The sequence below is a fragment of the Dromiciops gliroides genome, chromosome 5 (assembly GCF_019393635.1).
Source record: "Dromiciops gliroides isolate mDroGli1 chromosome 5, mDroGli1.pri, whole genome shotgun sequence".
Lineage (NCBI taxonomy): Eukaryota > Metazoa > Chordata > Mammalia > Microbiotheria > Microbiotheriidae > Dromiciops > Dromiciops gliroides.
Genome location: NC_057865.1, coordinates 277,265,967 through 277,279,508, shown reverse-complemented (window position 1 = coordinate 277,279,508; position 13,542 = coordinate 277,265,967). Strand labels below are relative to the sequence as shown.

The 13,542-nt window shown below is 38.8% G+C and overlaps 1 protein-coding gene across 4 annotated transcripts in view; it reads right to left on the bottom strand.

Moving 5' to 3' along the window:
• Positions 1-13,542, bottom strand: part of SCYL2 (SCY1 like pseudokinase 2) — an 82,009-nt gene that overhangs the window by 8,090 nt on the left and 60,377 nt on the right. For all 4 annotated transcript variants that reach the window (XM_043966631.1, XM_043966629.1, XM_043966632.1 and 1 more), the window contains 3 exons: positions 13,077-13,209; positions 11,082-11,200; positions 8,485-8,585 (listed from right to left, as the gene is read on the bottom strand). In XM_043966631.1, coding sequence (XP_043822566.1) covers positions 8,485-8,585; positions 11,082-11,200; positions 13,077-13,209 — 353 coding nt within the window. The remainder of the gene's footprint in view (positions 1-8,484; positions 8,586-11,081; positions 11,201-13,076; positions 13,210-13,542) is intronic.

Here is a 13,542-nt window from a genome sequence, read left to right as displayed (position 1 = left end):
CAACTCTGGGGTGATAAGATTAGGTGTAGCTACTTCCTTTGTGTCCAGAGAAGATGGCTAGAGAGATCTGCAGCCACCCCTCACCCAATTCTTCCAGCCACCACCAGTGGAGGATGGTCCTCCCTCACTAAAGGAACTTTCCACAGTCAGATGGTCACCCCCATCAGTCCTCTATAAAAGTACCTGCCAGTCTCCTGGCTTGAGGAGATTGGTATCTCAGGGCCACGCTTTCTCCCCATGAGAAGTCCAAGGACTTCTTTCATGGTTTCTCTTCCCCTTCCTCTAAATTACCATCTTATTCTAACTGCTTTTGTGTGCAAGAGGGTGTAATTTTTAAAGAGGAATTCCTAAGAACCCCAAACCCCTATCCCTACCCCTACCCCTATCCCCTTCCCAAACCCCCTACCCCATTTTCCCCATGACACTAGGCATCCCTCAGCAATACCTCCTCTCCAAAGGGCAAATAATGTTTGACCCCACGGCCATTAGGGGTCTTTGTTCTGAGAGAGATGGCCATGGCCCATCCTGTTATTAATAACTTACTGGCCTATTAAGAAAATGATTAAATTACCCAGAAACTATGTCTCTCATATTTTTAATCGCCACAGTTATGGCTAACCATGAAGGGTCTAGATACTTAACAAGGAGCCCACATGGGCTCACATGGAGAATTTCCCTGTTAGAACTTTGGCCATGATCTGACTTTCCCAGGAAGTAAATTTTATCTGGATCAATTTTATCAATGCATCTGGATGTCTACCCCTATTTTTGGTGGTTGTTACATGCCTGTTTCTAAGTATTTGGTGAACTTTTTTACTCTCAATGTTATTTGGGTCTCCTCTGTGCAGGTACAGTAACTAGATGCACATGAAATATTTTTGGAAAACAAACCTGGAGGTCTTGGACTATTATGGGGTTGACCTGCCATCACCCCAGTCTTCTTTCCAGCATAGTCCAAGAATTTCTTGTAGGATAAGTTCACACAGATGGAGCACTCTCGCTCTGGTAGAAACTCATGTATGTGTGTGAAGGTGGAGAGGTGGGGGTCTGCGGCCCTATATTCTTGGGGTTTTCAGGCAGAGATGTGTGAGGAAAGGAGCTGCCAAAAGGGCCCTGATATCAGAGCTAAGACATTATAAGGAGAACTTTTTATTTCTTGTACTGCCCTTCTCTCAGTCCTTTTTGTCCACTGGCATGGAGTTTTCTAAGAAAGGGATTTGAAAAAGCAGCTGATTTTTTTTGCTCTGAGTAGCTGTGGTCACCTGGGGCTAATTCTTAGGAGCAGCCCATTATCTCAAGTGAACCTTGAATCCCTTAAAACTACTTTTGAGGTGTTTGAATTCAACCTGGAGAACTGTCTTTGCCCCCCAAATATGTCAACAGGTACTTCAATGATTTATTGAAAATGAATTAACATTGTGAAAGTTTTTCTTTAAATAATGCCGGTGCTCTCTTGATTTGTAAATTAAGGGTTAATCCTCAAGGTGAAGAATAAAAAAGGAGGGTGAGTATGAATTGTAATGTTAAGTAGGCAATCAGAGTTTCCAAGAGAACACCTGAATTTCATGACTGGTAGAACTTAAGTAAAGCTGAGTGAGACTTTTAAAAGGGTTTTCTCTCTAAGCTTTTTCTACAAGTCCTGCAAGAACTGATGAGAAAAAGATACCTTTGATTTTTTAGTAGGTAAGTGAAGTAAATTCAAATTCATCTAAAGTGAAACTAAACAGCCACAAAAGGGATTTTTTTCCCCTCCTTTCCAGTTCTCTAAGAAATGAAGACCAAAGGCAAAGCCAGTGCCCGATAAGTCAGGTAAGAAATGGCCTGAAATGCATTTGAATGAGAGATACCTACAGGGAGCCCAGTAAAATCCTAAACTGAGATAAGACTAGGTAGAGTTTGGGAAAACAATAGAAAAAAATATACATCTATAACTATTTTAGTTGGATAAGAGATGGGACCTTGGTTATTTTAGTCAGATGAACATTTTAAACTTGATTTGTAGATCTAAAAAACCTGTGCTGGTGAGAGGGCTTTCAAATGCATATTGACCTCAGAGGTTCATGGGACTTAAGGGGAGGTTCAGGAGGTATGGGGAGCATAGTTACCAGCCCCATCCCCCAACCATTCGGAAGTTTGACTCTCCAGTAAATAGAACTTAGAATGTTTTTGTTTTTGTTTTAATTGAAGGGGAAAAATGAGACATAAGGGAAGTATTAGAGATCAGTGGAATAAGGTATAGTCTGGGATACAGTTGTGAAGGCCAGTAAAAAGGGTTGATCTGCGTAATCGGTTTGAAAGATTAGGAAAGAGAAATAAAGGCTGGAGAGAAAATATGGATAATGTTTGGGAAGGTACCCTACAGGCTGCAGGTGGGCACAACAGCCATGTCCCTCCTATCCTGACTAGTTGTTCCAGCTTCAGATGGTTTAGGAATATTGAGAGAGGGTAAGAAAGCTTGATTTTGCTTTAAGTAGAAAGATTGAGAATGAAAATTTTGTAGCTTGACTTAAAAACTTCCAGTTACAAGGGGCTAGGGCCATTATGGATGATGCCACATATTCTAAGCCCCTTTCATTCCATCTGGCAGTTTCTGTTATAGGAGGAAGGAGGAATTTGATAAGAATTATTCCCTAAGTGTGATAGGATTTATTAGTTAGAATCTGTTATATATTGCCATTTAAAAAATCTTTTGTAGCGGAATAGCTGAAAAACAGGAAATAAAATACTAAATAACTGAAATTTTAAATTAAGGTTCCATATAACATTATACAGATCTAGGTGTAATTGAATTAATTCTGGCCTCATTTTAAGTAAAATTTATTATTGTTTTTTTGCTGTGTGGTTTTAAGCCTCAGTTATGTGATTTGTAATGTATAAAAATGTCTATTAGTTTAATAATTCATTTTATTAGAGATCTTGTTAGAATGTGAATTCTTTAATTCTTTTGGGTTATGGATTTAACTGTTAAAAGATTTGTAATAGTAATAATGGTTTTTTATGAAGTGGGCATAGCAAGGAACCTTTTAGAATATCCTGATTTATATCTTAAGACTTTTAAGATCTAGCCACATACTTATTAAAGTAAAGATTTTTATCCCTGTTTAAAAAAAAAAATCAGTCTTTATCCATTTGACCATACTGCCCAGAGAATGACTTTCAGCTTTGACTTCAGTTTCTAATTAGCAAGGTCATCTAATTAATCATCTCCACTCACCTTTTTTTTTTGGGGGGGGGGGGAGGCAATTGGGGTTAAGTGACTTGCCCAAGGTCACACAGCTAGTAAGTGTCAAGTGTCTGAGGTCACATTTGAACTCAGGTCCTCCTGACTCCAGGGCCGGTGCTCTATCCACTGCACCACCTAGCTGCCCCCTCCACTCATTTTTTTAGGATAAATCCTTGAGAGGACCTTAAGAAACGTAATATTACATAAATACCGGAAATGGCAGAGATATTGTTTATTGGTATTATATAAAATTTGGGCTATTCAAATCGAGAATTATTAAATTAAACTTCTCAAAGGTTTCTGGGGAGGGCCACATACAGACAGAATGAAATAAAATTACTTAAGTTCCTTTTGCCAAGGGAAAAAGGTTCATTTTAAGTTAACATAAGCTTGTTATCTGATAAGAGTTGGGGGGGAGGGGTTTAGCTCATTAAGAAATTTATACATAGCTGGGAAATTGTTACCTTGTGTCTTCAACAAATGTATTATATGAATTTACGGATAATAATCTTGTTCTTTTTAAAGTGCTAAGAATATTAGGCCTTAGAAATTAAAGTATTTCCATAAGAGATTATAAATCAAGATTTGATTTAAGCCAAAATCTACCCTAAAGGAAATATGATCTGAGTGTGTCCTCTAATATCAGAATTATTGTGGTAAATTGAGATCTTAAATTTAAAAGATTTGTTATTTGGTATTAAGAAATTTACTACCTATGAAACCCCAACAGAGTTCTATTTCCCTAACTTTACTTTTCTGTAAGGGTTTAATATTGGAATGTGTCTCCCCATGAGTGATATGAGGACCACATGATTTTAAAGTGCTTGGCACAGTATGAATGATTTTCTGTGTGAGGCAAATTGGAAGCACGTTCAACTAAATTAAGGTCACCTGATTGGTAAATAATTGGTTCTGTTTCAAGTTTTAAAACTACCTAATACTGTTTAAGGTATTATATTACTAAATTTTCTTATTTTGTGTGAAATTTGGTAAACAATTGTATCAGCTATGTTAGAAAAATACTTTCTCTTATAATGTAGATGTTCTTAGATTAAGAATGAGAGAAGGAGAAAGGAAGAGGGAAGAATATGAATATATGGGTGAGGAAGCTGTAATCTATCAGCCCTACTGACCATGTGTTCTGAAGTACTGTAATTAAAAACTGTAAACTTTCAAGTTTGGTCTTCACTTAAGAGGAAGTCTATCTACAATTATTTGGTTATCAATTATGAAAATTATGAGACTTAACAAAGTATTTGCAAAGACATTTTTAAAAGGGAAAATTGGTCATTGTAACAAGAAAATACCTTGTAAAATCTTCTTTGTAAAGCTAGGTATTCTTAGGACCATCTAGTCATAAATTCTTAGAGAAATCTAAGACAATAGTTTTTCTGTATTATGAAATGGGAGTGAAATTTTCAAGCCTACTTATAATTTAGAGTGAGTTTCATCTAAGGTTATTTCTTTATCATTTGTGGAGGTTATATACATCTTCAAGACATATGTTTGTGTACATATATGTATATTTATGTATGTGTATATACGTATATTTTGAACTTAGTCTCAACAAACTCCTCCATTCTTTTTATCATTATCTAGGGGGTTAAGTAAGTTGTCATATGTTCACTATGTGGGATTCCAGAATGTAATTAGTTTTCTTGAGTTCTTGTGATATAATTAAAGACAAAGGAAAGAAAAAGATACTGAACAAATTTTTAAAGGCCTAATAAGCTTTGTTATTTGGGCTTTAAGGCTGAATGAAAGATAGGCCATTCTAGAAATTTACTTTCTGAAAGCTTAGTAGTTATTCCTTTTAACATCAGGATAGAATTAAAGTCATTTTTAAGGAAAAATACTTTTAGGAAGAAGTATTTGTTAAAAAACTTGTGTAAGTTTAAGTAAAAGATCTTTTGTTTGATTTTGGAAGGCATATGAAATGTTATTTGTGAGCTAATGTATTGCAATTATTTCATAGTGAAAACATATCCAAACCTGTGTTTAGACTATTGTCAGAAGGGAAAGCTTTTATGGGACCCTGAAGATTCTTTGAGTTTTCCTAGGTTTGTGGTGTCTTTGGACTATCCTTATATGGGTGCTTTAAGAGATCCATTAGCAGTGAGCAGTCAATGGAAGCAATGCCTGCATATCTGCCCTTGGGAATAAGGCAAGGAAGTACCTTGGGAAGGGCTGGACATTCCCATACTAGAAAATCTGTACATCTATTATCAGGGCAAAGTGATAACTTGCCATTGAAATACTGAATCTATTATTTATTAAATTAAAACTGAAGCATCTCAAATAAGCTATAAGTGGGAAAGATCTTGCTGTTCTGATTTGAATTTGTTTGCCAAAGCAATAGTTAAATTAGTGCCTGAAATTTGTCAAATATGGAAAGTACAGTTCCTGAAGTACCTAATTCTTTCAAAAGGATATAAGTATAATTAGACAAAAGTAAAAAAAAAGCTTGTGAAACAAAGATAGGAATCTGTGAAGTTGAGGTTAAAGTCAGAAACCTCTTTTGCTTTTCTTTTAAGTAAGGGGATTTCAGCACAATAAGTTATGGTAGCAAATAGTAATTTATGAGCTATTGTACATCACCCTAACAGGAAATCTGATATTTTACCTATGTTTGATTTAATCTGGAATTAGAACATGTATGGAAATATATGCAAAATAAGTGAGAGTCACTCTAAAGATAATTCTATTTCAAGGAATTCTGAGGGGGTAGTAACCTCTGTTTATTTGGTTAATAAATGAACATGTTTTACTATTACATGAAATACTGTCTAATCTGTTCTCTAAATACAATCTCAGATTATTGGATTTATACAACCCATCCCAAGTCTTATATTGTTGTTATTAAGCATCTTAAAGCAAAATCATTTGTGTAATATTAATTTAGGGATGAAAAGCATCTAGTTATCTTGAAAGACTTGTACTTATGCTAAATTGGGTTTTTTCATGATGAATCTCTTATTATTGCCACTATGAGATTATAGATAATGCTTCTTATCTAGGATGTGTGATCCTTAAGAGCTAATTTTACCTGCTGCACTGATTATTGGAATTTGCTATTTATTTAAGACTCCATGGGACTGTTAACTGATAGTATTTTGAGTCTAACTCCAGGTATGATCATCAAGACTACTTGAGCCAATGATCCATGATGCCAGCAACCCTATGGGGTTTTACATGCATAAACTGCAGGTGGAGTTGTCCCAAGAAAGGCTAGGAGAACGACTCTTGGCAAGGGCAGAGGTAGAATCTTCCTGACTCAATTTCCTCAATGTGGAATGGAAAAATATCCCACCTGGCTGACTTTGGGCCTGGCTCAAAAAAATTGGCCTTCTGTACAATAAGCCCCATAGTTATTGTAATATCAGTGATCCATTGAGATTTTATCTCTCAATAGAATCAAATGGGGGACTATGAGAAATGATTATTTGTAATCAATATCTTGAAGTTTCAGTTATTGTGAAAAACCAGTATCTCAGGGATTCAATCCTGACTTTCTCCCATTCCAAAGTCCTTCTTGATAAAATAAAGTCAATCCTAGTCAGGGCTCTAAACCTATAAGAGATTCTCTTTGGCCCAGGTCCCAGCTATAAACTTGTTAGGGCAATAAAAATTGGGTCTGGGGTGAAGATTAATAGGTAGCCCAAGGCTGGGGCATGGTCTGCTATTAGCTCTTCATTTTAATATAGCCCACCTCCAAATTAAATTGACCAGTCAGAGGTGACTAGGCATCCTCAGGAATACCTCCTCTTCAAAGGGCATATAATCTGTGACCCCACTGCCATTAGGGGGTCTTTAGTCTGAGAGAGATGGCCATGGACCATCCTTTTATTAATAATTTGCTGGCTTATTAATAAAATGGTTAAATCATCCAGAAACTGTCTCTCACATTTTTAATTGTCACAAGAGCCTGACTAAAGTATTGTTGTATGGAGGGTTGGGGGTGGCTAGGAGAGAGAAGATAATAAAACAAGTAAAAAGTGACCTTCAAGAGTTCATCTGGGGAGAACACAGACCAGAACTAGGCATGCCAGAATGTAAGTGTCCAAATGTGTAGTTCAGGCTTTAGCCAATGCCAAGAAAGGGCAGAAGAAGCTAAGAAGGCTGAGGTAATCATGAAAAGTTCACGAAAATGGCTGGGTTCAAGCAAGCCTTTGAAGAAAGTGCAGGAAGAGATGTACTAAATGTAGTAGAGAAAGCTGGGTTTATTTTCCCCTGAAAAAAAGCTGGGCATTGCACTTTATCTTCAGGTGACAATGTACAAATTTACTTAGAGAAATAATTTTGCTTTAATGAATTTTGTCTTTCAATTGACAATCTCCATGACACTAAATGGATAGTATTTTGGATGTTGTGTTTGCCAAGGGACACTTCTAATGAAAAATGCTTCACTCGGTTTCTCTCACATCAAACATATTTACTTTCAAGTCTTTATCTCAAGTCCTAAATGGAGCCAGGGAGGTCTTGCTACTTGAAGGAACTTCCTTTTACTTCTATTCCCTTTAATATCTTTCAAAAGCAGTCATTGCTTGGCTTCTAAAAAGCAGACCCTGCTGCAAGTTAAATGGGTAGAAGTTGGAGGAAGAGCCCTTTGTGGGTAATGAGTTCTACCTTTTACTTCTTTCTCTGGTTCGGACACTGTCTAGGGAATGAGGATCACTCCCTATCAAGGGATTAAAGAAGTCCTTAGGGAAGAGGTGTCAAACAGGTGGTCCCCGACACTCCTGAGTTAGGGACTGCAATAGAATACAATCTAGATAATACTAACATGTGGTTTTCAAAGTCAGCATATGGCCTGCAGAGATCCATTTCTATTGAAATTTGACACCACTGCTTTAGAGGACAGGGTTATTTCATAAATACTTCAACTACTCCAAAAACAGAACAAAGAAATCTAAATTATTTTTTTTAATACTGTGAAGTTTACATCTTTAGAGGCCTTGGTATAGATATGGGTCAAGTTAGATTTACAATAAGAAGTAGCAACGGTGAGAGGAGAACTTCTGAGAGATGAACTATACACAAAGACAACATTCCTCCTACTGAATCAATGCATTAGTTTTTGAACAATGTCCTCTTTTAAGCTAATCTTAAAACTGATCTAAACAAAAAGGAAGAGCAAAATGCTTGGCTTATGATCAACTTGAAACCCAACTGTTTTCCAGATAACTCCTGGAAACCAATAACGTTGAGGCCTGGCTACTCTCACACCCAGAACATGCGAATTCCAGGAGAAATCGACTCACTTCTGCTGTTCTTGCATTATGTGGAGTTGCTCCAGTTTGGTTTTATGTTCCATTTCCAATCTATGAAGCATTTCTTTGATGACCGAAATAAAAGAATTGAACTAAAATTAAAAATTAGACAAGATTACAATTTTGAAAACTGGTAGCAAATAAAGCAATCCATTATCAAAATATTCCTTAATGTTACTATAATAAATTTTCTTTTATAATACTGGCATTGGAGAAAATCTGTACATCTATTATCAGGGCTATGCATGCTCAGTAAAGCAGGCCTTTTAAAACTGCATCAGGCCTTTAATTCCCACTTTGCCACTTAACTAGCTCAGGCAGTTTGGTCAATGAATTCAATCTGATCATCAGTAAAATGAGGAACTCGGACATACAACTTTTTAGGTTCCCTTCTGGCTCTAAATCTACCATCTGATGTTTCTGGATGTAAGCTGAGTTTTCTATCCCAAACTGTCTAAAAGCTGGCAATTATTAGGGATTCTATTTATGTGAATGCTTTAAATTTATGGTTTATAGATTTTTAGAAAACACCCACCTTTATTCAAACAAATTTAGAAAGCTACTTTTTAAATTGACACCTCCTATTTAGAGCCAAGAGCCCGAGATTCTAAGAAACCTGATTAAAATCACAAAGAGCTAAACAAAGTCAGTCGTGGTTTCCCTGAGGGTTTTTAGAACAATCACTGCAACGGCTTTCTCAGTTCTCAGTCAGTCTCTAACCTTCCAGGGATGTAGCACCAAATCCTAAGGGAGAGGCTGGGGGTGGGGAAGGTGCTGCCTCTTTCCCCCTAGTTCCCCATAACTTCTAGATGCAGCCTGGCTATTTGTCCCAGGCACAAGGCCAAGTGCTCTCCCCTGCAGATGGCCCTTTGTTCCTATCTGCTTCGATGTAAACTAGGAAGGCCTAGATCACAAATTCTGCTCGTTTATTGTCCAGGGTTCAAGTTTCTGTGTGTCCTTTAAATCTTTCACACATCTTGCTCTCCATTTCTACAAAAGCAGGATCTGCTAAGGAATGGAATAGTCCTGTGAGGATGGTCGGGCTTAGACTCCATTCCTCTCTCAAGGGGCTCAGCGTAATGGTGGAGACAACATGTCAAGAGCTACCTCTAGGCCAGCACAGACAAACCAGATAGAATCGGGGAAAGGCACTGACCTCTATCTAGTGCTTTTAAGGCTTGCAAAGCCTTAAAACACGCTTCTTTCACTTGGTGGTGACAACCACCTGGAAAGGCAGGTCCTGTTATAACCCCCACTTTACAGATGAAGAGGCTGAGCTGAGAGCAGCAAAGGCACTCCCACTCAGGTCTCCCTGAAAATGAGGCCAGCACCTTCACCCAGGGCATCTACACCTACATCCCAACAGGCAGCACAGGTTCTTTTTTTTTTTTTTAAGTGAGGCAATTGGGGTTAAGTGACTTGCCCAGGGTCACACAGCTAGTAACTGTTAAGTGTCTGAGGCCAGATTTGAACTCAGGTACTCCTGACTCCAGGGCCGGTGCTCTATCCACTGCGCCACCTAGCTGCCCGCAGCACAGGTTCTTACATGAAGTAATCCCTTAATAAAACATCTGGTGAGCTAGAGACTTTTAACCCAAAGGCAGCTACCTGAGGACACAAATCTCACAGAATCATAGTACAAATTGGAAAGACACAACACCCTTTGGTGGCTAAGAGAGCAGGGCCAAGAATCTGGCTGTGAGCCCCCTGAGAGGGCAGAGGCTGGGCAATCACCTGTTATAAGGGGGCTCCTGCTGGCCTCTGATCTAGCCAGGCCATCACTGCCACCAACGTCCTGATGACTGGCCAGAGCTAGGTCAGGCACAGCGGTCCATGCACTGTGCTAGGTGGTCCTGAGGTTCCCTTCAAACTTGACAATTCTATGACCCCTGGAATATGAGGTTCACCACCATCACAATGCCCAAAGTGATGGCTCGGCGGTTACTGATCACCACCTCATAACAAAATCCAGTGGCCTCATTTTTACTCTTCATCTCTCTCTTCCTGTAGCACTAGGTGCTGACCATTTCAGCCCTCTTGTGCTTTCAACACCACACTCCTGGCTTCCCTCCCTCACTCAAAGCAGGCCCTCTTTTCTTCTCCTGCTACCCTGATTTCAACCATATCCTCACAATTTCAACTATCACCTCCCAAGCAAATGATGCCCAGGATAAATTTTCTGAAGCATGACTCAGATTTCTGGAATAGCAGGGCTAGAACACTACACAGACCTCCCTCCCCTTCAGCGTAGGCCAGTGGTAGTTTTATAGGACCCTCCCATTTGCCTGCTGCAGGCATACCTGATGCTACAAACCAATGGGATCATTCCCCCTTTCCTGAACAAATTTCACTTTCCTGCCTTTCCCCCCTTTGATGGTCTACATCCTAGCCCTGCTTAAATGCTGCCTCTTCCGGGAAGCCTTCCCTGGCTCCACTGCCATCTCAGAAGCCCCAGGATGCCTTCATCACCATCCCTCTGTGCCATTTCCCTGCCTCTATATTCCCCACACCATGGAGAGCCTTTCACAGGGCTTCACAGAGTAGAAACTCACTGCTAAGTAAATAAAAACCATTAACACTGGACTCACCTGATTGAAATTAAGATTATTTTCAATACTCAAAGGAATCAGATGAGGCAACACTTTCCCAGCAAGCTGCTCCTTGGTGATTCCCAACTTCTTATGAGTAAAAGTACACTTGTAAATACCTGATATAAAAACATCCACATGAGAAGTTACAAAAAAGTACAAACACCAAGAGCTGTGCTTTGAAGTAGAAATGAGGACCCTGAATTAGAGTTCTCCATGTATTATTCCGAATTGGCTCCTGAAGTTCAGTCCTAAGACAGTATTTGTTAACTAAAGCCTTTGCCTACAGGCTAGAATGAATTCTTTATCACAATTCCAAATGTGACAGTAAAAGAGAGTTAATGCCCTATCCTTCTAGTTGGGGGTGGGGGGGTTAAAGCATAATTTCATATAGTGCAGTATCTGAACATATCAAAGCCCAGCAGCATTCCCCTTCTACAGCAGAGGTGACATAGGTGCTGCTGTCATTTACTCTACCAAAAGCAGCATGACTCTTCAAGTTCCTCATTGGTTAAGAAATAGCAGTGATTGATCACAAGCTAGGCTGGCTGCTCACAGCCTGCCTGAAATGCTCCCCTGTTCTTGACTGCAATGGCCCTGACCATCTTTGTTCCCTTCTCACCACCATCTTCTTTGCTAGCTCTTCTCCTTCCAACAACAAACATTAAGGTATAACCCTTGGTCTTTGATGGTCTTGGTCTCTGTCTCTCTCTCTCTCCCTCTTTTCTTGGAGAACTGAACTCAGCTACCAATTTAAAGCTCCCAGCAGTTCTTCCTCACCCAAGTTCCAGTACAGAAATTCCAAGTACCTCTGTACATGGTCACTGGGAGGGCATTCCCCTTGTTTGTCAGCCTAAAAAGCTTGGGAGCCATCTTTGCCTTTTACCATCTTCCTCACTCATGACAACTAGTAACCTATTATTGTTCATTTTTCTTTGAGTGAATTAATGCCCATCACATTTCTGTGGTCCTTCCATACCAGAATGTTGGTCCTACATTCACACACAAATTATCGTAGCTGTCTTCGAGCACATCTTGTCTAATCACAAGTACGGTTCCAGTACCTGGCTTCCTAAAACATCACTTAAATCATTTGCATTTCAAAAATAGAACACAGCTGATTAGGTTAGGTTAAGTCCAGCTCTTCTACCTCTCCCAGGAAGGCTGGTCTCCTTTCTCTTCCATACTTTCCACTCCCCTACTCCACTTCATAAATAGGAACCACATCCATGCAGGATAGAGTAGATTTAGAGAGAAACTGGATTGGGGTCTGAACTCTAACCCTTTAGACCCCCGTGACCCTGGGGAAGTCACTTCCCCCCTCTGGCCTCAGTTACTTCTTTTGTAAAATGAAGAGCAGGACTAGAGGCCTGAGGTCACTTCCTGCTCTAGCGGTGCCATCAGTTCACAGAAGCAGCCTCCCTCCATCTCCAATGCCCCTGTCTTTCTCCTCACCCTCCAGATCCAGCATGCTTCATGACTCCAAGCTGCCTTTCCTGATCACTACAGGCATCGTCATCTCCTTTCTACTGTACTTTGGTGGCCCAGACAATTCAACTTTTCATAATAAACCATCTTACTTGAGACTACATTTGGTTTTTGAATCTGTCATCTCTCCAAGAAGGTAATTTTATAAAGACAGGTGGAGTCTCTTTGTATCTTTATGTTCCTAGTGCCTCTAAACAGCACTACTGTGCAAATAACAGCTATAAAGTAAAACAATTGTAATAGTTCTATGGGACTCTGAAGTCGTGTTAACAACTGTGTGTTGAAATTCACACAAAGTATCACAGGGCAAGATAAAATTAACTATTAAGCTCACTGTCAGCTCAAGTTAGTTGCAGAGAATATATATGTACAAAGGATGAATGAATAGCTACAGAAGGTAAAAAAAGGTGAAAATTATGAAATCAACTTAAAGATGTGATTGTAAGGATTATTTAAGCTATAAATCTGATGAAGTAGCATAAAATAAAGTTTAAAAATTCCAGCTACCTAAAATTCCCATGAGGACCGCAGGTTCCTTGGATGGAATTTGTTGTAGAAAGGGTAGAATGTCATCAAGTACAAACCACTTATCCATGTATTCCAAAATCTTTCCTAAGCACACTAATGAATTTACACGAACCTATTAAAAAGGCAAATTGTTAGTAAATTAATAGTCTGTGTGGACAAGAATTAATTTTTTAATTAATTTTTTTAAACAAAAACTAAATTTTAAATAAGGAAAACAAAATCTGTCAATGTTTAATGGAGTAAAATAGTGCTACCTTGAAACAAAAGAACCAAGGTAAAACATGCTTTGATTAAGGTCTGAAATCTGATTCTATATTAATATGAGATTATGTAATATTTCCCCAGAAATTAATACACAATTAAAGGAGTTTTAGGTAGTGAGTTGGCACAGTAAATAGAGCACCTGGCCTGAAATCAGGAAGACCTGAATTCAAATCCTGTCTCA